Below are 26,030 nucleotides of genomic sequence, written 5' to 3' on the forward strand. Positions count from 1 at the left end.
TCTCTTCATGTCTTCACTTCCTCCTCCCTTTTTAATTTAATTTAACACAATACTATACCTATATCCTTTATGTATTTGTATTTTTATTATCCCTAATTGTTTCTATAGATTGGTCATCCCAATTAATTCTCTTCTCAACCTAAACTTTCTTTAAGGATGTATCTTTATTACATATTTTTCTTTTCTTTCATTATCAGTTTGCTTTGCAATACTTAGAAACCCGATGTCTACTTAAACAAAGCTATTCATATTATTAACTAATTATTCTTTCCCCTCTTCACTTCTTAAGGTACTTCATCATGTGGACTGCCAGCTCCATGTCCCCCAAAACAACCATGTCCAATGGGCATGCAGACGATGCTTGTTGCCCAGTGATGCCCAGATAGTATGCCAGCTCAGGCGGGGAGTACTAGCCACCACAATGATTGGACCTACCCGCGTTCCCCAGGACCACATCTGTTCTGTGGCTCCATGCACCTTCCAAGCGAACATACACCTTTCCTATGGTGACTTCCTGCTGATGTTCACCTACCACCAGCAGGTTCACCTACCTGCAGCAACATTGCCGCAGGATGAGCAAAGTGAGTGCTCATCACATTAACTGAGCTCCCGATCTGCATATTCTCCCTGCAGAGCTGCAGGTGCCCCCCGGACACAGAGTCATACTTGGTCAACAGTGATCCCTAGCTCTTACAGTCTTGTGACGGAAGGGGGGGGATGGTGAAGGGGGACAGATGGCTCTGGGTACAAAGAAACAAAATAAGATGCCATGTCCTTAAATTTCCTTCACTTTTGTACCTTGAGAATATGAATACATGGTTATAAAATCAGCTGACAAGGAGGGAGACTGGGGAGACAACACAAATGATCAGGTGCAAACAGTGTGACAGTACACAAACCCTACAAGGCATCACAGAGCGATGTACGCACACATCAGGGACAGCTGACTGCATCTGTACACAAACCCTACAAGGCATCATGTGAGCGATGTACGCACACATCAGGGACAGCTGACTGCATCTGTACACAAACCCTACAAGGCATCACTGAGCGATGTACGCACACATCAGGGACAGCTGACTGCATCTGTACACAAACCCTACAAGGCATCACTGAGCGATGTACGCACACATAAGGGACAGCTGACTGCATCTGTACACATTTCTGTATCCCAGCCTTCTTGGTAATTGACTACAGGGTACTTGTTTCCTAGCACAGCCACAATCTTATGGATCGTGTACCTTTAAGTTAAGGTACACGATCCACACGATGGACCCGATTTCCTTTGAAATCAGGTCCATTTTGCCGGCAAAGGTACAAAATCGGGGGCATCGCGTCGGTCGGGACCATTAACATTGGTCCCGACGCGACCGACACGATGCCCCCGATTTCCCCATAGGCTTCAATGTTAAAATATTTTTTAACATTGAAATCGTGAGGATCGCGTCGGTCTTGTGCCATTATAATGGCACAAGATGAGATGGACTTGATTAAGTCCATCTCACCTTTAAAAAAATGTGAAAAATGTGAAATGGGCCAATATGACCCATTTCACATTATAGATGTCCCCGTCGTCACCCCACGATAGACGCCAACCCGAAGCGTGGCGAGCGCAGCGAGCCCGCGAGGGGCGGCGGTGCGTGTCCTCCGACCTTTTCATTCCCCTACTATCCACTAGGGCGTGGAGTGGCGAGCGCAGCGAGGGGACACGGATACCTTCACAGGTAAACGCGTCCCTTCGCGGGCTTCACAGGTATCCGCGTCCGCTCACCACGCTTCGGGCTCGGTGGCTCGCTGCGCTCGCCACACTATTCTATTCTCACTCCACGCCCTAGTGGATAGTAGGGGAATGAAAAGGTCGGAGGACGCGCACCGCCGCCCCTCGCGGGCTCGCTGCGCTCGCCACGCTTCGGGTTGGCGTCTATCGTGGGGTGGGGTTTACGTCGTTAAATTTGGGGGGCTAGGGAATATTTTACATTGAATCCAATGTAAAATCGGGTCCCAGGGACCCGATTTACATTTCATTCAATCAAAAAATCGGGTCGGTCGCGTCGATCGCATCGCATGCGACCAAATCGCATGCGATGCGATCGACCCGATTTTTCCGACACGACCACCCCGATGTAAATCGGGGTGGCCGTGCTAGGAAACAAGTACCGACTACAGTATATTTCACATACAGATGGAGCCGGTTCCATTCCGACGGAGCTCTCCAGTCTCCACCGAATCCCCTCCTAACCCTGACCATCTCCCTGAAGTGGAGACGGGCAGGGTCCCGCCACCCAGCCGCCGGCTGACTGGGACACGCGTGCATGTGAAAAGCTCCCGCGTCCCAGTCTAATGGAGTCCCTCTCCGCCAGCGGGGACTTTCTGGCGAGCACTGAAAGAGGGGCTCCATCTTAGTTTAAAGTTTTGAATTAAAGCAGGAAATTACTGTGAATCTGTATTGGAGACTGTCCTCTCACCATTTTCTTACTTAAATGGGTGACCTTTTGTTGTGGGAGGAAGGCTAGTGGGGGTGAGGTGATTTATGTATGGACACCTGATAGCTACAGTAGGGACTGATATGAAATCCCAGCGGTCGGAATCCTGGCATTCAAAATCCCGACGAGGACGACAGGGACGTGGATCGCTGTGCTCGCCACTAATTTATTCTCGCTCTATGGGTGTCATGGACACCCACAGAGGGAGAAAGTGTCGGGATTTCGGCGGTTGGGATTCCGGCGTTGGGATTTTGAACGCCGGGATTCCGACCACTGGGATTTGAACTGCATCCCCTACAGTACTTATAGTGACTGGTAGGCTGCTCTCAGATGCCGACGTGCGTTTCACAGAAGCAGTTTTATCAAGGCAATTTATAAAACTGCCTCTGCGAAACGCGCGTCGGCGTCACGGGCAGTGTGTCCATAAAAATATATAATTGATTTTGTGTCTGTTGTATAGATAGGGTATGATCTAACATATATGTAAAGCATCTCTAATGTTTATTTAAATACCTAGCGTTAATTTAAATACCTAGCAGTGTAAACTACATACAAATACTGATAACCCTTTACGATTGTGATAAGAGGGTATCAGCCAAGCTTACGACAGTACGGGAGATACATTTTATCCCTTTTGATGTGATAATATCACAACATCTTTATTTGTTAAGATAATAACAATCAGTTAATGACAGCACTGTAAATTTCGCTATTCCAATTTATGAGCACTGAATTAAATACCACAGTCATAAACTATAACCAATATAGGTATAGATAATATTGAAAGACTAGCGGCAGAACATTTCCATGGTAATTATAAGCAGATAGATGTGAAAGAGATCATTAACCCTAAATTGATATTTGACAATAGAATTAAACCAGAGTTACAAAAATGACCAAAAAAACATGTATAATATAAGGAAAGACAGCCTGACTTTATAAATATTAATCGGTCCTCCTTTATTCCCCCATCTCTAACATGTATGTAAAATTTACAATTCTGTTCACAAAGTAATAATAGATGAGAGGGAACTAGATACAATTATGGTACTTGTGTATTATGTGGGCTCCCGATATTTTCATTGCATGCCACTACTTAAGGCATGCAATGCAATGCAATGCGATGCGATTTTTCATTGTAAAGACCTGATTTTGAATTGTATAGTCACCCATGGGTGATTTCATACCCCCACTATCCAACTATGCATGGAGTCGATTTTATATAGTGTGGCGAGAGTAGCGAGCCCGAAGCGTGGCGAGCGCAGCGAGCCCCGCGAGGATTACCTTACATGTATTCTGCGCTCGCCACGCTCCGGGCTCAATGGCTCGCTACGCTCGCCACACTATATAAAATCAACTCCATGCGTAGTTGGATAGTGGGGGTATGAAATCACCCATGGGTGACTATACAATTAAAAATTGGGTCTTTACAATGAAAAATCGCATTGCATGAATTGTATGCCACTATATTGCATGCGATGCAATAAAAAAATCGGGCGCCCAGATATTACACAAGTACCACAATTATAACCCACTGAGGAAACATTGTATCAATACTTGCAGGAAATTACTTGCAAGCTTATACACGAGTAGGTTATGTATGTGGTCAAATAATTTTCTCTGGGTATAAAATCAAACTAGATACTTAATAAAGACACACTGACACCGCTTTTAATAAATCTTTGTTTATTGTACCAATACTTCACGAAATAAGCAGTTTTAAAACAGATAAATTAAAAGTTACATTTTAATAAATAACATATTTAAATATGTAATTCTTTCTATATTTCTGTGCACCAAAAAAAAGAAGACAATCTTTCTCTTTCCTCTTTTCTTGTATTTTATTGTCTCTGGCTGCACCCCCACAGAGAACGTAAATATAATTGTGGATACTGTCTCATTTGGGGCTTTACTGGGTGCTATAGCACCAATATTTAGACCTTCATAGTTTCTATGAAGAGGTTAGCAAAAACCTTGATAATGGAAATGCTGTAGATGTGATTTTCCTAGATTTTGCTAAAGCCTTCTACACCATACCACACAAGAGGTTGATAAATAAAATGGAGGACATGGGATTAGGGGCAAATATCTGCAGATGGGTAGGGAACTGGCTGTGTAATAGAGAACAAAGAGTGGTCGTGAACAGTGCCGTATCTAATATGATACCAGTACTAAGTGGAGTGTCACAGGGTTCGGTTCTTGGGCCCATTTTATTTAACATTTTTATTAACGATATTGGGATGGGGTTACTCAGCAATGTATCCATCTTTGCGGACGATACAAAACTGAGCAGAGTTATTAAATCATCAGAAGATGTCACCACGCTTCAAAATGATCTTGACAATCTGGATGAGTGGGAAAAAAGTGGAAGATGAGGTTCAATGTGAACAAATGCAAGATCATGCACCTCGGGAGACATAACCAGTGTGCTAGTTATAACCTAAGCGTGGATGAATTGGGTAAATCAGTACTCGAAAAGGATCTAGGAGTCCAAATAGACAGCAAACTAGGGTGTAGTGCTCAATGTAATATAGCAACAAAAAAGGCCAACAAAACTCTAGCATGCATTAAAAGGGGCATGGAAACTAGGGACTCAAAAGTAATTATGCCATTGTGCAAATCATTGGTTAGACCGCACCTCGAATACGCAGTGCAGTTCTGGGCCCCACACTATAAAAAGGACATCATAGAATTAGAAAAATACAAAGAAGAGCAACAAAGCTTATTAGGGGAATGGAGAATTTAAGCTATGAGGAAAGATTAAACAATTTGGGACTATTTACACTAGAGAAAAGACGATTAAGGGGGGATATGCTCAATATGTATAAATATATTAGGGGCCAATATAAGGAACTGTCAAACACCCTTTTTTCTGCTAGACAGGAATCTAGGACGCGAGGGCACGAGTTTAGATTAGAAGAAAAAAGGTTTTGTTCATCTATCAGAAAAAAATTCTTTACAGTCAGAGCCGTCAAACTTTGGAACTCTCTTCCTGGAGAAGTGGTGTCGGCAGACACTATAAATAGGTTTAAAATAAGGTTGGATAAACATTTATTGGTTAAAACATCCATGGGTACGAATAAGTAACATATCTGTCTTTAAAATATCGGAACATACTATACAACAAGGGATAAGCTACTATAAACATAGGTTGAACTAGATGGACGCAAGTCTTTATTCAGCCTCACCTACTATGTAACTATTTAACCTGTGCAGACTTCCCAATTCCCTTTTCCCTTTTTGAAAAAGCACTGCCTCCCAGACAGCTAGGCTCCTCCCCTCCTCTACCCTGCCTCCAGGCCAGGCAACTCACTTTTTTACAAGCCATGGGAGGAGAAAAGATAGAAGGTAGAGAAACACCATACAGAAACATTCTGAACAAATGTGAGGTCCCTCAACAGAGGAACCAAAAACTGTAACATGTGTGAGTTCACTCAACGGAGGAACTATTTACTTCAATACAACCGAAGCAGACGCGGCAGGGAGGGATCCCTGTGGCCCCTGACTTCCTTGAAAAAAATGTGAGCCAGCAAAGGTCCACATACCTATATGGTTCAAATGATGGGGCCCAAAGACCCACTAGTACCAGAGAAAGATCAGACAGAGCAACCTGGGGAACAAAGGGCCTTATTCTAGTTCACTCTTTCTGACTCTTCTTAGATGGATAAAACCATGTGCACTGCAGGTGGGGCAGATGTAACTTGTGCAGAGAGAATTAGATTTGGGTGGGGGTTTTACTTCAAAGTGAGATCTATATTGCAGTGTAAAAATAAAGCAGTCTGTATTTACCCTGCACAGAAACAAAATAACTCACCCAAATCTAATTCTCTCTGCACAAGTAACATCTGCCCCCCTGCAGTGCACATGGTTTTGTCCATCTAAGAAGGATTTTGTCAGAAAGAGTGAACTAGAATAAGGCCCAAAGGGAGGTTGGATACGGATAGTCCAAACCCTTCTGCAAGAATGACAGAATCCTGACCAAACGGTAAGTCCTGGAAGTGAAATTGCGAGTGTGACACCAGGAAAAGTAAGCCCGCCAGATGCGATGGTAAGCAACAGCCGAGGAAGGCTTGCAGGCCTTGAGCATAGTTGAGATGACCCTTGAGTTAAAGCCTTTGGCTCTTAATGAGGAGGTCTCAACATCAACCCAGATGCTGTAAGTTCGGATGTAGACACGGACCTTGTGTGAGCAGGTCTAAACATAGAGGCAGACAGAGTGGAGGGGCCACTGAAAGAGCCTGCAGATCCAAGAACCAGATCCCTCTGGGCCAATGTGGAGCCAAAAGGATCAATGAGCCCCATTCTGCCTTCAATTTGTGGACTACTCGGAGGATCGAGATCGAGGGAAAGGCGTACATTAGCGCAAATAGCAATGGGGCGTCTACCATGCATGTCCACGAGCCGCTTCTTCCTCTCCTCCGCCCTGTCGGCCCAGCTGAAATGATGGGAGACGCCGGGGTTCGGCGGGAGGTGCTTGCGGCAGAGTGTGTTGTAAAGCCGCTTCTTCCTCTCCTCCGCCCTGTCGGCGCCAGCTGATATGATGGGAGACGCCGGGGTTTGGCGGGAGGTGCTTGCGGCAGAGTGTGTTGTAAAGCCGCTTCTTCCTCTCCTCCGCCCTGCCGGCCCAGCTGAAATGATGGGAGACGCCAGAGTTCGGCGGGAGGTGCTTGCGGCAGAGTGTGTTGTAAAGCCGCTTCTTCCTCTCCTCTGCCCTGTCGACACCAGCTGATATGATGGGAGACGCCGGGGTTAGGCGGGAGGTGCTTGCGGCAGAGTGTGTTGTAAAGCTGCTTCTTCCTCTCCTCCGCCCTGTCGACGCCAGCTGATATGATGGGAGACGCCGGGGTTAGGCGGGAGGTGCTTGCGGCAGACTGTGTTGTAAAGCCGCTTCTTCCTCTCCTCCGCCCTGTCGGCCCAGCTGAAATGATGGGAGACGCCGGGGTTCGGCGGGAGGTGCTTGCGGCAGAGTGTGTTGTAAAGCCGCTTCTTCCTCTCCTCCGCCCTGTTGGCCCAGCTGAAATGATGGGAGACGCCGGGGTTAGGCGGGAGGTGCTTGCGGCAGAGTGTGTTGTAAAGCCGCTTCTTCCTCTCCTCCGCCCTGTCGGCCCAGCTGAAATGATGGGAGACGCCGGGGTTCGGCGGGAGGTGCTTGCGGCAGAGTGTGTTGTAAAGCCGCTTCTTCCTCTCCTCCGCCCTGTTGGCCCAGCTGAAATGATGGGAGACGCCGGGGTTCGGCGGGAGGTGCTTGCGGCAGAGTGTGTTGTATTTTTTTTTTAGATTCATTTTTATTTGATACTTTTAAAAACAAAAATAGACAGGACATATACGTTTAACATCACGTAATATATAAACATTACCATACACAAACAATTACACTACTTGCAAGCAATACAATATATCATAATAACGCATTTACCTAACCATATGGTTTTACCTACATTAGAATGCTTTTTTTTTTTTGGGGGGGGGGGGGGGTCCTCACATTCTTCTCCTATGCTCCGATATTTTGTTACCTTTCTGTGCTTTGACCATCTACTTTACTAACTCCCCCTCTAATTATCCTCTTGATCCTGGTTTAACTACTCCCAATAACCTTTCCGCCTATTTTCCCAAGATATATCTTACTCTTACTTTAATTTATAGTGATTTTTGACAAGTGTTTGATATACGTATTTTCTTTATCTTACTATTATATATTAACGTGAAACCACTTTAACTCTCTACAGTGTTCGTCAGTGCTCTTTTTTTTCGATTATGTTTGTTAGTGCTATTTCTATCAATGTGGCCTTGCTGAACGCAAGTAAAGGGGAACACATCTATTAAAAGGAAAAGACAGAAGAAGAAAACCGAGACACATAAAATACAGGAATAGAAAAAAAAGGACGCCCTTTTCAGTTTTCTGTGCCCCATTATACATTTTTTCCCCTCCCCCTATACATACCCCTTATTGTACCAACCCCCCCATACCTTATAGAATTTTGTTACTGTTTTTCTTGACATGTGAATATGTTTTTCGTGCTCTATCATGATATTTACTAATTCTACCCACTTACTAATATCTGGGCCTTCCTTGGCCATCCAGGATCTCGCTATGATGACCTTCGCGATTGCACAGAGGTTTAGAGCATTTTGTCGTATTTCAGCTGTAGTATTCTCTTTAGGCCATATGCCCAATATACAGCTGCTTGGCTGCACACTCTGGAATGGGATACCCAGGTCCACTAATATATCTCTGACCTTTTGCCAGAAACTTTGCACCTCTTTACACTGCCAAAGCAAATGGAAAAAAGAGCAACCCAGTTCCCTGCACTTTGGACAATTGTCCACTGTGTTCCCTGAGAATTTACTCAATTTCACGGGGGTTATATAGGTCCTGTGTAGAATATTTATTTGGACCTGCTGGACTCTAAGGAAGTTAGTCGCACCTCTTGTTGATGCCATGGCCAGCTTCCAATCCTCGTCACTAATTTCTGGGATATCTATCCTCCACTTAGTTCTTAACTCTGGGAGATCGTTCTCTTGATTATAGTTCAAAAGATATTTATACATTTTAGAGACTCTTTGCCCACCACTGATCTTATTAATACATTTTTTGACTGGTGTTTCTATAATAGTTTTGGGATTTTCCACCCCAATGTATTGGGAGAGAGCACTCCTCATTTGTAGATATCCATAGAACATCATCTTGGGTATCCCATATTCCCACTGAAGTTGTAAAAAAGATTTTAGTAAATTATTATCATACATCTGTCCCACCGAGTTAATACCATAATTATTCCAGATTCTACCCCCTTGTTCTATTTTCAGTTTTTACATATGTTTGGAGGAAAACAGGAAATCAAGTCCTTCATAGTTGGTGACTCTACCCACTCGTTTCCATACTTTTATTGCCTGCGCCATGATCGGCTGTGTCCCCCGACCACCCCCCGCCGCCAATATTACTTGGAGCGGAGTTTGCCATGGGGCAACTATTCCAACCAGATCCTACATACCGGGTGGCTCTTCCCGCTCCCTGATCCAATTACTGATATGGGCTAACTGGGTTGCCAAATAATAAAGCCTGAAGCTTGGCATTGCCAGCCCCCCACGCTCTCGCTCTCCTATCAGGGTATCATTTTTAATTCTAGGGCGTTTGTTTCTCCATATAAAAAGATGTAGTTATACTATTAATTTTCCTAAATGTATCTTCACCTATGTATATCGGGGATTGCTGAAAAATGTATAAAAACTTGGGTAGAATCACCATTTTTATAAGATTTATGCGCCCCATCAAATTTAATGGTAACTTCATCCAGCATTTACACTTAATTTTAATTTCTTCAATTAAAGGAATTACATTATCTATATAGAAGTTCTTAGGGTCCTTGGAATTAACAATCCCAAGATATTTTAATTTTCTCGACATTGGGAGAAGAGTGTCCACCACAGCATCGTCCCGGCCTCCCCCTTCCACTATCAATAAATTAGATTTATTCCAATTTACTGAGTAGGGCTATCACTTTTGGCAGGTCCCTATGATAATTTTATACCCCGACCAGCAGGTCATCTGCATATAAGGAAACGATGTTATAGTTCTTTATACTTCTATTCCTCTCTATCCCTAGTGCCGCTCTTATCTTACATGCTATTGGCTCGATTGCCACTGCAAACAGCAGTGGCAACAGGGGACAGCCCTGCCGTGTACCTCTTGACAGGCAAAATGGCGTTGACACAAATCCATTTATCGCTACTCTGGCTGTCAGTTTTCCATACATCAGAAAGATCCAGCCAATGAAGCGTGGTCCGAAGCCGAAGGCTTTCAATACTGCGCACAAATATATCCACTCCACCGAGTCGAATGCCTTATTGGCATCGAACGACGCCACCACTGCCTCCGCCCCTGTGTATTCCAATGTCTGAAGATATGTAAAGACCCTTCGAATATTTTCCGAGGTAGCTTTCCCGCTCATAAACCCTGTTTGGTCTGGGCACACTATAAACCTTGACTACCCGATTGAGCCTATTGGCCAATACTTTAGCAAAGATCTTAACATTGGCTGTAATCAAGGATTACGGACGCCGGGGTTCGGCGGGAGGTGCTTGCGGCAGAGTGTGTTGTAAAGCCGCTTCTTCCTCTCCTCCGCTCTGTCGGCTCAGCTGAAATGATGGGAGACGCCGGGGTTCGGCGGGAGGTGCTTGCGGCAGAGTGTGTTGTAAAGCCGCTTCTTCCTCTCCTCCGCCCTGTCGGCCCAGCTGAAATGATGGGAGACGCCGGGGTTCGGCGGGAGGTGCTTGCGGCAGAGTGTGTTGTAAAGCCGCTTCTTCCTCTCCTCCGCCCTGTCGGCCCAGCTGAAACGATGGGAGACGCCGGGGTTCGGCAGGAGGTGCTTGCGGCAGAGTGTGTTGTAAAGCCGCTTCTTCCTCTCCTCCGCCCTGTCGGCGCCAGCTGATATGATGGGAGAAGCCAGGGCTCGGTGGGAGGTGCTTGCGGCAGAGTGTGTTGAAAAGCCGCATCTTCCTCTCCTCCGTCCTGTCGGTGCCAGCCGAAAGGTGACGTCACTTGCAAGACGTTTTCTGCGGCTTAGAGAAATGGGCTCTTTGCACGGGATGGCAGGTCCTTCACGGTGGGCAGCGGGGGGCGACGCGTTTCGTACATGAAGCACTTTTTCAAGAGCCTTCTTGAAAAAATGCTTCATGTGCGAAACGCGTCGCCCCCCGCTGCCCACCGTGAATCAAGTGTCTTTTTAACTCTACGGTGTTATGATCATATTCTTTCGGTATTGTGTGGCCATTTCTAATACCCGGGTACAGATAGTATGGTACATATGCTGTCAGTTAAGTGACCCTACACTGTTCTTTACTGGATTGAAGGGGTGAGATATCCCATCGAAAGATACCTTTATATGAGTGTCCACTATCTTATTATGTAAGCAACCTCAGACGTTTGCACGAGTGAGGTGACCCTATATCATCCTTGGATCGTTTGGGCACTTTGGAGCACCATTTTCCATAGGGTCCACGCACCTAAAATGGAGGACTTATATACCATTACAATATTACACTGTTGTTGTTTCTCTCCTTTTTTTCATATATTCAATTCTTTGAACCGGAGGAAAAATTGGATTCCATGCACATTATTATATTGGGACAATACTTCCAGCGCAAGTGAGACTATTCCTGTTTTATGTAATTAATGACACAAGGTGCCCAGTACCTGCAGTCACATGGACAATCGCTCAGCAATCTCAGCGGGTATCCGACCAGCACCAAGAGATTACCAGACAATAGGCACCCACCTTAGACTTGGTCATCTCATTGGAGGCCAGCAGAATGACCATCTTGGCGGTCTCCTTGCTCAGTGATGTCAGGTTGTTCTTTACCACAGTCTCCATGGCCCTCAGGATGATGGTGCGGTGGATGTATGAGAGCTGAGGAGAGGAAACAATGGTGGTAACACATCAGGGAACATACACAGCCATTTACGGCTCTGACCTAACGTTCCCTAACATGGGCACAGCCACGGGGCACTTACTGCTCTGACCTAACGTTCCCTCACCTGGACACGGCCACAGGGCACTTACTGCTCTGACCTAACGTTCCCTCACCTGAGCACTGCCACGGGGCACTTACTGCTCTGACCTAACGTTCCCTCACCTGAGCACAGCCACAGGGCACTTACTGCTCTGACCTAACGTTCCCTCACCTGAGCACAGCCACAGGGCACTTACTGCTCTGACCTAACGTTCCCTCACCTGAGCACAGCCACGGGGCATTTACTGCTCTGACCTAACGTTCCCTCACCTGAGCACAGCCACGGGGCACTTACTGCTCTGACCTAACGTTCCCTAACATGGGCACAGCCACAGGGCACTTACTGCTCTGACCTAACGTTCCCTCACCTGAGCACAGCCACGGGGCACTTACTGCTCTGACCTAACGTTCCCTCATCTGGGCACAGCCACGGGGCACTTACTGCTCTGACCTGACGTTCCCTACCATGGGCACAGCCACGGGGCACTTACTGCTCTGACCTAACGTTCCCTCATCTGGGCACAGCCACGGGGTACTTACTGCTCTGAGATAACGTTCCCTCACCTGGGCACAGCCACGGGGCAAGTACTGCTCTGACCTAACGTTCCCTCACCTGGACACGGCCACGGGGCACTTACTGCTCTGACCTAACATTCCCTCACCTGGGCACGGTCACAGGGCACTTACCTCTCTGACCTAACATTCCCTCACCTGGGCACGGTCACTTACCTCTCTGACCTAACGTTCCCTCACCTAGGCACAGCCACGGGGCACGTACTGCTCTGACCTAACGTTCCCTCACCTGGACACGGCCACGGGGCACTTACTGCTTTGATCTAACGTTCCCTCACCTGGACACGGCCACGGGGCACTTACTGCTCTGGCCTAACGTTCCCTCACCTGAGCACAGCCACGGGGCACTTACTGCTCTGACCTAACATTCCCTCACCTGAGCACAGCCACAGGGCACTTACTGCTCTGACCTAACGTTTCCTCACCTGGGCACGGCCACGGGGCACTTACTGCTCTGAGATAAGGTTCCCTCACCTGGACACGGCCACGGGGCACTTACTGCTCTGACCTAACGTTCCCTCACCTGGACACGGCCACGGGGCACTAACTGCTCGGACCTAACGTTCCCTCACCTGGACACGGTCACGGGGCACTTACTGCTCGGACCTAACGTTCCCTCACCTGGACACGGTCACGGGGCACTTACTGCTCTGACCTAACGTTCCTTCACCTGGACACGGCCACGGGGCACTTACTGCTCTGACCTAACGTTCCCTCACCTGGACACGGTCACGGGGCACTTACTGCTCTGACCTAACGTTCCCTCACCTGGACACGGTCACGGGGCACTTACTGCTCTAACCTAACATTCCCTCACCTGAGCACAGCCACAGGGCACTTACTGCTCTGACCTAACGTTCCCTCACCTAGGCACAGTCACGGGGCACTTACTGCTCGGACCTAACGTTCCCTCACCTGGACACGGTCACGGGGCACTTACTGCTCTGACCTAACGTTCCCTCACCTGGACACGGTCACGGGGCACTTACTGCTCTGACCTAACGTTCCCGCACCTGGACACGGTCACGGGGCACTTACTGCTCTGACCTAACGTTCCCTCACCTAGGCACAGTCACGGGGCACTTACTGCTCGGACCTAACGTTCCCTCACCTGGACACGGTAACAGGGCACTTACTGCTCTGACCTGACGTTCCCGCACCTGGACACGGTCACGGGGCACTTACTGCTCTGACCTAACATTCCCTCACCTGGACACAGCGGCTGGGCACTTACTGCTCTGATCTAACATTCCCTCACCTGGACACGGCCACAGGGCACTTACTGCTCTGACCTAACGTTCCCTCACCTGGGCACGGCCACGGGGCACTTTCTGCTCTGACCTAACGTTCCCTCACCTGGACACGGTCACAGGGCACTTACTGCTCTGACCTAACGTTCCCTCACCTGGACACGGTCACGGGGCACTTACTGCTCTGACCTAACGTTCCCTCACCTGGACACGGTCACGGGGCACTTACTGCTCTGATCTAACGTTCCCTCACCTGGACACGGTCACGGGCACTTACTGCTCTGACCTAACGTTCCCTCACCTGGACACGGTCACGGGGCACTTACTGCTCTGACCTAACGTTCCCTCACCTGGACACAGCCACAGAAGAGAAGTCCACCCCATAATATTATATGTAGTGACTCAGAAAAGACATTACTAGAGACTCATTGTGTGATTACTACAGAACCAAACAGTAACAAGCAGAAGATGGGCACCATCATTACACCACATATTACGGGGCTTGTTCTGTGTACCCGGATCGGAGAGGTCTCTTACCTTGTCATGCTGGCGCAGGTAGGAATCACATGACTCCAGTATCTCCGCGGGCGCAGTCTCTCCCATGAAACACAGCGAGTTATAAATCTGCTCCTGCACTTCGTGATCTTTGTCTGTGGAGGCGTCCATGAGGGTGACCGCGAGTCCTGGGCAGAAGACAAGAAGATATCAAGCACCAGATTACCCCACAAACCACAAGCATTCCGGGCCAGCTCCTAGCAGCAAACACGGCCGGGATGAGCATTCTGTGTGATGGAGACAGAGGAGCGATAGGACAGAGCTGGGCCATGGAACTGGCTCTCCGTCTCACACATATACATAGCTAGGTGACTGAGGACACATCTGTGTGATGGAGACAGAGGACAATAGGACAGAGCTGGGCCATGGAACTTGCTCTCCGTCTCACACCATATACATAGCTAGGTGACTGAGGACACACCTGTGTGATGGAGACAGAGGACCGATAGGACAGAGCTGGGCCATGGAACTCGCTCTCCGTCTCACACCATATACATAGCTAGGTGACTGAGGACACATCTGTGTGATGGAGACAGAGGACCGATAGGACAGAGCTGGGCCATGGAACTCGCTCTCCGTCTCACACCATATACATAGCTAGGTGACTGAGGACACACCTGTGTGATGGAGACAGAGGACCGATAGGACAGAGCTGGGCCATGGAACTCGCTCTCCGTCTCACACCATATACATAGCTAGGTGACTGAGGACACATCTGTGTGATGGAGACAGAGGACCGATAGGACAGAGCTGGGCCATGGAACTCGCTCTCCGTCTCACACCATATACATAGCTAGGTGACTGAGGACATATCTGTGTGATGGAGACAGAGGACCGATAGGACAGAGCTGGGCCATGGAACTCGCTCTCCGTCTCACACCATATACATAGCTAGGTGACTGAGGACACATCTGAGTGATGGAGACAGAGGAGCGATAGGACAGAGCTGGGCCATGGAACTCGCTCTCGGTCTCACACCATATACATAGCTAGGTGACTGAGGACATATCTGTGTGATGGAGACAGAGGACCGATAGGACAGAGCTGGGCCATGGAACTCGCTCTCCGTCTCACACCATATACATAGCTAGGTGACTGAGGACACATCTGTGTGATGGAGACAGAGGAGCGATAGGACAGAGCTGGGCCATGGAACTTGCTCTCCGTCTCACACCATATACATAGCTAGGTGACTGAGGACACATCTGGGTGATGGAGACAGAGGACGATAGGACAGAGCTGGGCCATGGAACTCGCTCTCCGTCTCACACCATATACATAGCTAGGTGACTGAGGACACATCTGTCTGATGGAGACAGAGGACGATAGGACAGAGCTGGGCCATGGAACTCGCTCTCCGTCTCACACCATATACATAGCTAGGTGACTGAGGACACATCTGTGTGATGGAGACAGAGGACCGATAGGACAGAGCTGGGCCATGGAACTCGCTCTCCGTCTCACACCATATACATAGCTAGGTGACTGAGGACACATCTGTGTGATGGAGACAGAGGACCGATAGGACAGAGCTGGGCCATGGAACTCACTCTCCGTCTCACACCATATACACAGCTAGGTGACTGAGGACACATCTGTGTGATGGAGACAGAGGACCGATAGGACAGAGCTGGGCCATGGAACTCGTTCTCCGTCTCACACCATATACATAGCTAGGTGACTGAGGACACATCTGTGTGATGGAGACAGAGGACAATAGGACAGAGCTGGGCCATGGAACTCGCTCTCCGTCTCACACCATATACATAGCTAGGTGACTGAGGACACATCTGTGTGATGGAGACAGAGGAACGATAGGACAGAGCTGGGCCATGGAACTCGCTCTCCGTCTCACACATATACATAGCTAGGTGACTGAGGACATCTGTGTGATGGAGACAGAGGACCGATAGGACAGAGCTGGGCCATGGAACTCGCTCTCCGTCTCACACCATATACATAGCTAGGTGACTGAGGACACATCTGTGTGATGGAGACAGAGGACCGATAGGACAGAGCTGGGCCATGGAACTCGCTCTCCGTCTCACACCATATACATAGCTAGGTGACTGAGGACACATCTGTGTGATGGAGACAGAGGACCGATAGGACAGAGCTGGGCCATGGAACTCGCTCTCCGTCTCACACCATATACATAGCTAGGTGACTGAGGACACACCTGTGTGATGGAGACAGAGGACCGATAGGACAGAGCTGGGCCATGGAACTCGCTCTCCGTCTCACACCATATACATAGCTAGGTGACTGAGGAAACATCTGTGTGATGGAGACAGAGGACCGATAGGACAGAGCTGGGCCATGGAACTCGCTCTCCGTCTCACACCATATACATAGCTAGGTGACTGAGGACACATCTGTGTGATGGAGACAGAGGACCGATAGGACAGAGCTGGGCCATGGAACTCGCTCTCCGTCTCACACCATATACATAGCTAGGTGACTGAGGACACATCTGTGTGATGGAGACAGAGGACCGATAGGACAGAGCTGGGCCATGGAACTCGCTCTCCGTCTCACACCATATACATAGCTAGGTGACTGAGGACACATCTGTGTGATGGAGACAGAGGACCGATAGGACAGAGCTGGGCCATGGAACTGGCTCTCCGTCTCACACCATATACATAGCTAGGTGACCGAGGACACATCTGTGTGATGGAGACAGAGGACCGATAGGACAGAGCTGGGCCATGGAACTCGCTCTCCGTCTCACACCATATACATAGCTAGGTGACTGAGGACACATCTGTGTGATGGAGACAGGGGACCGATAGGACAGAGCTGGGCCATGGAACTCGCTCTCCGTCTCACACCATATACACAGCTAGGTGACCGAGGACACATCTGTGTGATGGAGACAGAGGACCGATAGGACAGAGCTGGGCCATGGAACTCGCTCTCCGTCTCACACCATATACATAGCTAGGTGACTGAGGACACATCTGGGTGATAGAGACAGAGGACTGTTAGGACAGAGCTGGGCCATGGAACTCGCTCTCCGTCTCACACCATATACATAGCTAGGTGACTGAGGACACATCTGTGTGATGGAGACAGAGGACCGATAGGACAGAGCTGGGCCATGGAACTCGCTCTCCGTCTCACACCATATACATAGCTAGGTGACTGAGGACACATCTGTGTGATGGAGACAGGGGACCGATAGGACAGAGCTGGGCCATGGAACTCGCTCTCCGTCTCACACCATATACACAGCTAGGTGACCGAGGACACATCTGTGTGATGGAGACAGAGGACCGATAGGACAGAGCTGGGCCATGGAACTCGCTCTCCGTCTCACACCATATACATAGCTAGGTGACTGAGGACACATCTGGGTGATAGAGACAGAGGACTGTTAGGACAGAGCTGGGCCATGGAACTCGCTCTCCGTCTCACACCATATACATAGCTAGGTGACTGAGGACACATCTGTGTGATGGAGACAGAGGACCGATAGGACAGAGCTGGGCCATGGAACTCGCTCTCCGTCTCACACCATATACATAGCTAGGTGACTGAGGACATATCTGTGTGATGGAGACAGAGGACCGATAGGACAGAGCTGGGCCATGGAACTCGCTCTCCGTCTCACACCATATACATAGCTAGGTGACTGAGGACACATCTGTGTGATGGAGACAGAGGACCGATAGGACAGAGCTGGGCCATGGAACTCGCTCTCCGTCTCACACCATATACATAGCTAGGTGACCGAGGACACATCTGTGTGATGGAGACAGAGGACCGATAGGACAGAGCTGGGCCATGGAACTCGCTCTCCGTCTCACACCATATACATAGCTAGGTGACTGAGGACACATCTGTGTGATGGAGACAGAGGAGCGATAGGACAGAGCTGGGCCATGGAACTCGCTCTCCGTCTCACACCATATACATAGCTAGGTGACTGAGGACATATCTGTGTGATGGAGACAGAGGACCGATAGGACAGAGCTGGGCCATGGAACTCGCTCTCCGTCTCACACCATATACATAGCTAGGTGACTGAGGACATCTGTGTGATGGAGACAGATGAGCGATAGGACAGAGCTGGGCCATGGAACTCGCTCTCCGTCTCACACCATATACATAGCTAGGTGACCGAGGACACATCTGTGTGATAGAGACAGAGGACCGATAGGACAGAGCTGGGCCATGGAACTGTCTCTCCATCTCATACCATATACATAGCTAGGTGACTGAGGACACATCTGTGTGATGGAGACAGAGGACGATAGGACAGAGCTGGGCCATGGAACTCGCTCTCTGTCTCACACCATATACATAGCTAGGTGACTGAGGACACATCTGTGTGATGGAGACAGAGGAGCGATAGGACAGAGCTGGGCCATGGAACTCGCTCTCCGTCTCACACCATATACATAGCTAGGTGACTGAGGACACATCTGTGTGATAGGAGACAGAGGACGATAGGACAGAGCTGGGCCATGGAACTCGCTCTCCGTCTCACACCATATACATAGCTAGGTGACTGAGGACACATCTGTGTGATGGAGACAGAGGACTGATAGGACAGAGCTGGGCCATGGAACTCGCTCTCCGTCTCACACCATATACATAGCTAGGTGACTGAGGACACATCTGTGTGATGGAGACAGAGGACCGATAGGACAGAGCTGGGCCATGGAACTCGCTCTCCGTCTCACACCATATACATAGCTAGGTGACTGAGGACACATCTGTGTGATGGAGACAGAGGACCGATAGGACAGAGCTGGGCCATGGAACTGTCTCTCCATCTCATACCATATACATAGCTAGGTGACTGAGGACACATCTGTGTGATGGAGACAGAGGACCATTAGGACAGAGCTGGGCCATGGAACTCGCTCTCCGTCTCACACCATATACATAGCTAGGTGACTGAGGACACATCTGTGTGATGGAGACAGAGGACAATAGGACAGAGCTGGGCCATGGAACTCGCTCTCCGTCTCACACCATATACATAGCTAGGTGACTGAGGACACATGTGTGTGATGGAGACAGAGGACCGATAGGACAGAGCTGGGCCATGGAACTCGTTCTCCGTCTCACACATATACATAGCTAGGTGACTGAGGACACATCTGTGTGATGGACACAGAGGACCGATAGGACAGAGCTGGGCCATGGAACTCGCTCTCCGTCTCACACCATATACATAGCTAGGTGACTGAGGACACATGTGTGTGATGGAGACAGAGGACGATAGGACAGAGCTGGGCCATGGAACTCGCTGTCCGTCTCACACCATATACATAGCTAGGTGACTGAGGACACATCTGTGTGATGGAGACAGAGGACCGATAGGACAGAGCTGGGCCATGGAACTCGCTCTCCGTCTCACACCATATACACAGCTAGGTGACTGAGGACACATCTGTGTGATGGAGACAGAGGACCGATAGGACAGAGCTGGGCCATGGAACTCGCTCTCCGTCTCACACCATATACACAGCTAGGTGACTGAGGACACATCTGTGTGATGGACACAGAGGAACGATAGGACAGAGCTGGGCCATGGAACTCGCTCTCCGTCTCACACCATATACACAGCTAGGTGACTGAGGACACATCTGTGTGATGGAGACAGAGGACCGATAGGACAGAGCTGGGCCATGGAACTGGCTCTCCGTCTCACACCATATACATAGCTAGGTGACCGAGGACACATCTGTGTGATGGACACAGAGGAACGATAGGACAGAGCTGGGCCATGGAACTCGCTCTCCGTCTCACACCATATACATAGCTAGGTGACTGAGGACACATCTGTGTGATGGAGACAGGGGACCGATAGGACAGAGCTGGGCCATGGAACTCGCTCTCCATCTCACACCATATACACAGCTAGGTGACCGAGGACACATCTGTGTGATGGAGACAGAGGACCGATAGGACAGAGCTGGGCCATGGAACTCGCTCTCCGTCTCACACCATATACATAGCTAGGTGACTGAGGACACATCTGGGTGATAGAGACAGAGGACTGTTAGGACAGAGCTGGGCCATGGAACTCGCTCTCCGTCTCACACCATATACATAGCTAGGTGACTGAGGACACATCTGTGTGATGGAGACAGAGGACCGATAGGACAGAGCTGGGCCATGGAACTCGCTCTCCGTCTCACACCATATACATAGCTAGGTGACTGAGGACACATCTGTGTGATGGAGACAGGGGACCGATAGGACAGAGCTGGGCCATGGAACTCGCTCTCCGTCTCACACCATATACACAGCTAGGTGACCGAGGACACATCTGTGTGATGGAGACAGAGGACCGATAGGACAGAGCTGGGCCATGGAACTCGCTCTCCGTCTCACACCATATACATAGCTAGGTGACTGAGGACACATCTGTGTGATGGAGACAGGGGACCGATAGGACAGAGCTGGGCCATGGAACTCGCTCTCCGTCTCACACCATATACATAGCTAGGTGACTGAGGACACATCTGTGTGATAGGAGACAGAGGACGATAGGACAGAGCTGGGCCATGGAACTCGCTCTCCGTCTCACACCATATACATAGCTAGGTGACTGAGGACACATCTGTGTGATGGAGACAGAGGACTGATAGGACAGAGCTGGGCCATGGAACTCGCTCTCCGTCTCACACCATATACATAGCTAGGTGACTGAGGACACATCTGTGTGATGGAGACAGAGGACCGATAGGACAGAGCTGGGCCATGGAACTCGCTCTCCGTCTCACACCATATACATAGCTAGGTGACTGAGGACACATCTGTGTGATGGAGACAGAGGACCGATAGGACAGAGCTGGGCCATGGAACTGTCTCTCCATCTCATACCATATACATAGCTAGGTGACTGAGGACACATCTGTGTGATGGAGACAGAGGACCATTAGGACAGAGCTGGGCCATGGAACTCGCTCTCCGTCTCACACCATATACATAGCTAGGTGACTGAGGACACATCTGTGTGATGGAGACAGAGGACAATAGGACAGAGCTGGGCCATGGAACTCGCTCTCCGTCTCACACCATATACATAGCTAGGTGACTGAGGACACATGTGTGTGATGGAGACAGAGGACCGATAGGACAGAGCTGGGCCATGGAACTCGTTCTCCGTCTCACACATATACATAGCTAGGTGACTGAGGACACATCTGTGTGATGGACACAGAGGACCGATAGGACAGAGCTGGGCCATGGAACTCGCTCTCCGTCTCACACCATATACATAGCTAGGTGACTGAGGACACATGTGTGTGATGGAGACAGAGGACGATAGGACAGAGCTGGGCCATGGAACTCGCTGTCCGTCTCACACCATATACATAGCTAGGTGACTGAGGACACATCTGTGTGATGGAGACAGAGGACCGATAGGACAGAGCTGGGCCATGGAACTCGCTCTCCGTCTCACACCATATACACAGCTAGGTGACTGAGGACACATCTGTGTGATGGAGACAGAGGACCGATAGGACAGAGCTGGGCCATGGAACTCGCTCTCCGTCTCACACCATATACACAGCTAGGTGACTGAGGACACATCTGTGTGATGGACACAGAGGAACGATAGGACAGAGCTGGGCCATGGAACTCGCTCTCCGTCTCACACCATATACACAGCTAGGTGACTGAGGACACATCTGTGTGATGGACACAGAGGAGCGATAGGAAAGAGCTGGGCCATGGAACTCGCTCTCCGTCTCACACCATATACATAGCTAGGTGACTGAGGACACATCTGGGTGATGGACACAGAGGAGCGATAGGACAGAGCTGGGCCATGGAACTCGCTCTCCGTCTCACACCATATACACAGCTAGGTGACTGAGGACACATCTGTGTGATGGACACAGAGGAGCGATAGGACAGAGCTGGGCCATGGAACTCGCTCTCCGTCTCACACCATATACATAGCTAGGTGACTGAGGACACATCTGTGTGATGGACACAGAGGAGCGATAGGACAGAGCTGGGCCATGGAACTCGCTCTCCGTCTCACACCATATACATAGCTAGGTGACTGAGGACACATCTGTGTGATGGACACAGAGGAGCGATAGGACAGAGCTGGGCCATGGAACTGTCTCTCCGTCTCACACCATATACATAGCTAGGTGACTGAGGACACATCTGTGTTATGGAGACAGAGGACCGATAGGACAGAGCTGGGCCATGGAACTGTCTCTCCATCTCATACCATATACATAGCTAGGTGACTGAGGACACATCTGTGTGATGGAGACAGAGGACCATTAGGACAGAGCTGGGCCATGGAACTCGCTCTCCGTCTCACACCATATACATAGCTAGGTGACTGAGGACACATCTGTGTGATGGAGACAGAGGACAATAGGACAGAGCTGGGCCATGGAACTCGCTCTCCGTCTCACACCATATACACAGCTAGGTGACTGAGGACACATCTGTGTGATGGAGACAGAGGACCATTAGGACAGAGCTGGGCCATGGAACTCGCTCTCCGTCTCACACCATATACACAGCTAGGTGACTGAGGACACATCTGTGTGATGGAGACAGAGGACCATTAGGACAGAGCTGGGCCATGGAACTCGCTCTCCGTCTCACACCATATACATAGCTAGGTGACTGAGGACACATCTGTGTGATGGAGACAGAGGACCGATAGGACAGAGCTGGGCCATGGAACTCGCTCTCCGTCTCACACATATACATAGCTAGGTGACTGAGGACACATCTGTGTGATGGAGACAGAGGACCGATAGGACAGAGCTGGGCCATGGAACTCGCTCTCCGTCTCACACATATACATAGCTAGGTGACTGAGGACACATCTGTGTGATGGAGACAGAGGACCGATAAGACAGAGCTGGGCCATGGAACTCGCTCTCCGTCTCACACCATATACATAGCTAGGTGACTGAGGACACATCTGCGTGATGGAGACAGAGGACCGATAGGACAGAGCTGGGCCATGGAACTCGCTCTCCGTCTCACACCATATACATAGCTAGGTGACTGAGGACACATCTGTGTGATGGAGAGATACAGGTCTGCAGAGGTATAATAACAGTACTGTAACACAAGCACTTACGCTTTATGCTGGAGGTGGCCATTGTCCTGTCCTTCCACTGGTGCAGAGTCTTCTACTGAGCAATATCCACTGTGGAGCTGCTTGCTGAGGTTAGCACTGCACTGGATGTATCACAGCATGGAGCTGCTTGCTGAGGTTAGCACTGCAGTGGATGGATCACAGCGTGGAGCTGCTTGCTGAGGTTAGCACTGCACTGGATGGATCACAGCGTGGAGCTGCTTGCTGAGGTTAGCACTGCACTGGATGGATCACAGCGTGGAGCTGCTTGCTGAGGTTAGCACTGCACTGGATGGATCACAGCGTGGAGCTGCTTGCTGAGGTTAGCACTGCACTGGATGGATCACAGCGTGGAGCTGCTTGCTGAGGTTAGCACTGCACTGGATGGATCACAGCGTGGAGCTGCTTGCTGAAGTTAGCACTGCAGTGGATGTATCACAGCGTGGAGCTGCTTGCTGAGGTTAGCACTGCACTGGATGGATCACAGCGTGGAGCTGCTTGCTGAGGTTAGCACTGCACTGGATGGATCACAGCGTGGAGGAATGCCATGGACTGTCACATGAGCTTGTGCTGCCTCTGGGAGGAACACAGAATACCATCTAGGAAGCCGCCCAAATGGGCACCCCGGGCACGCCTCTGGAAGACTGGAGACAGGTGCAGTTAGGAGGTACGTCCCCTGAAGATGATCCGATAGTACAGCAATGAGGTTCCTAATCTGGACAGGCACAGGTGATTCAGAAGAACAGGAACACTGTTTGTAGCATCGAATCCTCGTGACTAGAGGAGCAGCAAGTGTCGGGCTCTGGAGATAAGGGGACGGGACTAGATTTGGTTGGTCAGAGACGGAATATCCATATTAGATCTCTGGAGAGATCTGGGAAATGTTACTACCTGTAGAGAAACAAATACAGTATGACTGATGCACCAATCCTACACACCTCATACCCTGCGGAGCGCCGACACCAACCCCCGTCTACCTCCTCATACCCTGCGGAGCGCCGACACCAACCCCCGTCTACCTCCTCATACCCTGCGGAGCGCCGACACCAACCCCCGTCTACCTCCTCATACCCTGCGGAGTGCCGACACCAACCCCCGTCTACCTCCTCATACCCTGCGGAGTGCCGACACCAACCCTCATCTACCTCCTCTTACCCTGCAGAGGACCAACACCAACCCTCATCTACCTCCTCATACCCTGCGGAGCGCCGACACCAACCCCTGTCTACCTCCTCATACCCTGCGGAGCGCCGACACCAACCCTCATCTACCTCCTCATACCCTGCAGAGCGCCTACAGCAACCCCCATCTACCTCCTCATACCCTGCGGAGCGCCAACACCAACTCTCATCTACCTCCTCATACCCTGCAGAGGACCAACACCAACCCTCATCTACCTCCTCTTACACTGCAGAGCGCCTACAGCAACCCCCGTCTACCTCCTCATACCCTGCGGAGCGCCGACACCAACCCCTGTCTACCTCCTCATACCCTGCGGAGCGCCGACACCAACCCTCATCTACCTCCTCATACCCTGCAGAGTGCCTACAGCAACCCCCGTCTACCTCCTCATACCCTGCAGAGCACCGACCCCAACCCTTGTCTACCTCCTCTTACCCTGCGGAGGACCGACCCCAACCCTCATCTACCTCCTCCTACCCTGCAGAGCGCCGACCCCAACGCTCGTCTACCTCCTCATACCCTGCGGAGGACCTACACCAACCCTCGTCTACCTCCTCATACCCTGCAGAGGACCTACACCAATCCTCGTCTACCTCTTCATACCCTGCAGAGCACCGACCCCAACCCTCATCTACCTCCTCTTACCCTGTGGAGGACCTACACCAACCCTCGTCTACCTCCTCTTACCCTGTGGAGCACCTACACCAACCCTCGTCTACCTCCTCATACCCTGCAGAGCACCGACCCCAACCCTCATCTTCCTCCTCTTACCCTGCGGAGGACCGACACCACCCTCATCTACCTCCTCTTACCCTGCAAAGCGCCGACACCAACCCTCATCTACCTCCTCCTACCCTGCAGAACGCCTACCCCAACCCTCGTCTACCTCCTCATACCCTGCAGAGCACCGACCCCAACCCTCGTCTACCTCCTCATACCCTGCAGAGTACCGACCCCAACCCTCGTCCTCGTCTACCTCCTCATACCCTGCATAGCGCCTACACAAGCCCTCATCTACCTCCTCATACCCTGCAGAGCGCCTACACCAACCCTCGTCTACCTCCTCTTACCCTGCGGAGCGCCTACAGCAACCCTCATCTACCTCCTCATACCCTGCAGAATGCCGACACCAACCCTCGTCTACCTCCTCTTACTCTGCATCTACCTCCTCTTACCCTGCGGAGCACCTACCCCAACCCTCGTCTACCTCCTCATACCCTGCGGAGCGCCTACAGCAACCCTCATCTACCTCCTCTTACCCTGCGGAGGACCGACACCAACCCTCGTCTACCTCCTCATACCCTGCGGAGGACCGACACCAACCCTCATCTACCTCCTCCTACCCTGCAGAGTACCGACCCCAACCCTCGTCTACCTCCTCTTACCCTA

General features: G+C 50.2%; 1 protein-coding gene across 7 annotated transcripts in view; it reads right to left on the bottom strand.

Moving 5' to 3' along the window:
• MROH1 (maestro heat like repeat family member 1) overlaps nt 1-26,030 on the bottom strand; it is a 405,085-nt gene that overhangs the window by 373,375 nt on the left and 5,680 nt on the right. For all 7 annotated transcript variants that reach the window (XR_014444044.1, XR_014444045.1, XM_083145076.1 and 4 more), the window contains exons 2-4: nt 23,463-24,350; nt 14,354-14,499; nt 11,759-11,890 (exon numbers count right to left, since the gene is read on the bottom strand). Coding sequence is in view for 5 of the 7 variants with exons in the window: in XM_083145076.1 (XP_083001202.1) it covers nt 11,759-11,890; nt 14,354-14,499; nt 23,463-23,484 (300 nt within the window). In the remaining 2 variants the exon portion in view is untranslated. The remainder of the gene's footprint in view (nt 1-11,758; nt 11,891-14,353; nt 14,500-23,462; nt 24,351-26,030) is intronic.

Source organism: Crinia signifera, chromosome 5 (genome assembly GCF_055691185.1).
Source record: "Crinia signifera chromosome 5, ASM5569118v1, whole genome shotgun sequence".
In the NCBI taxonomy this organism is placed as follows: Eukaryota; Metazoa; Chordata; class Amphibia; order Anura; family Myobatrachidae; genus Crinia; species Crinia signifera.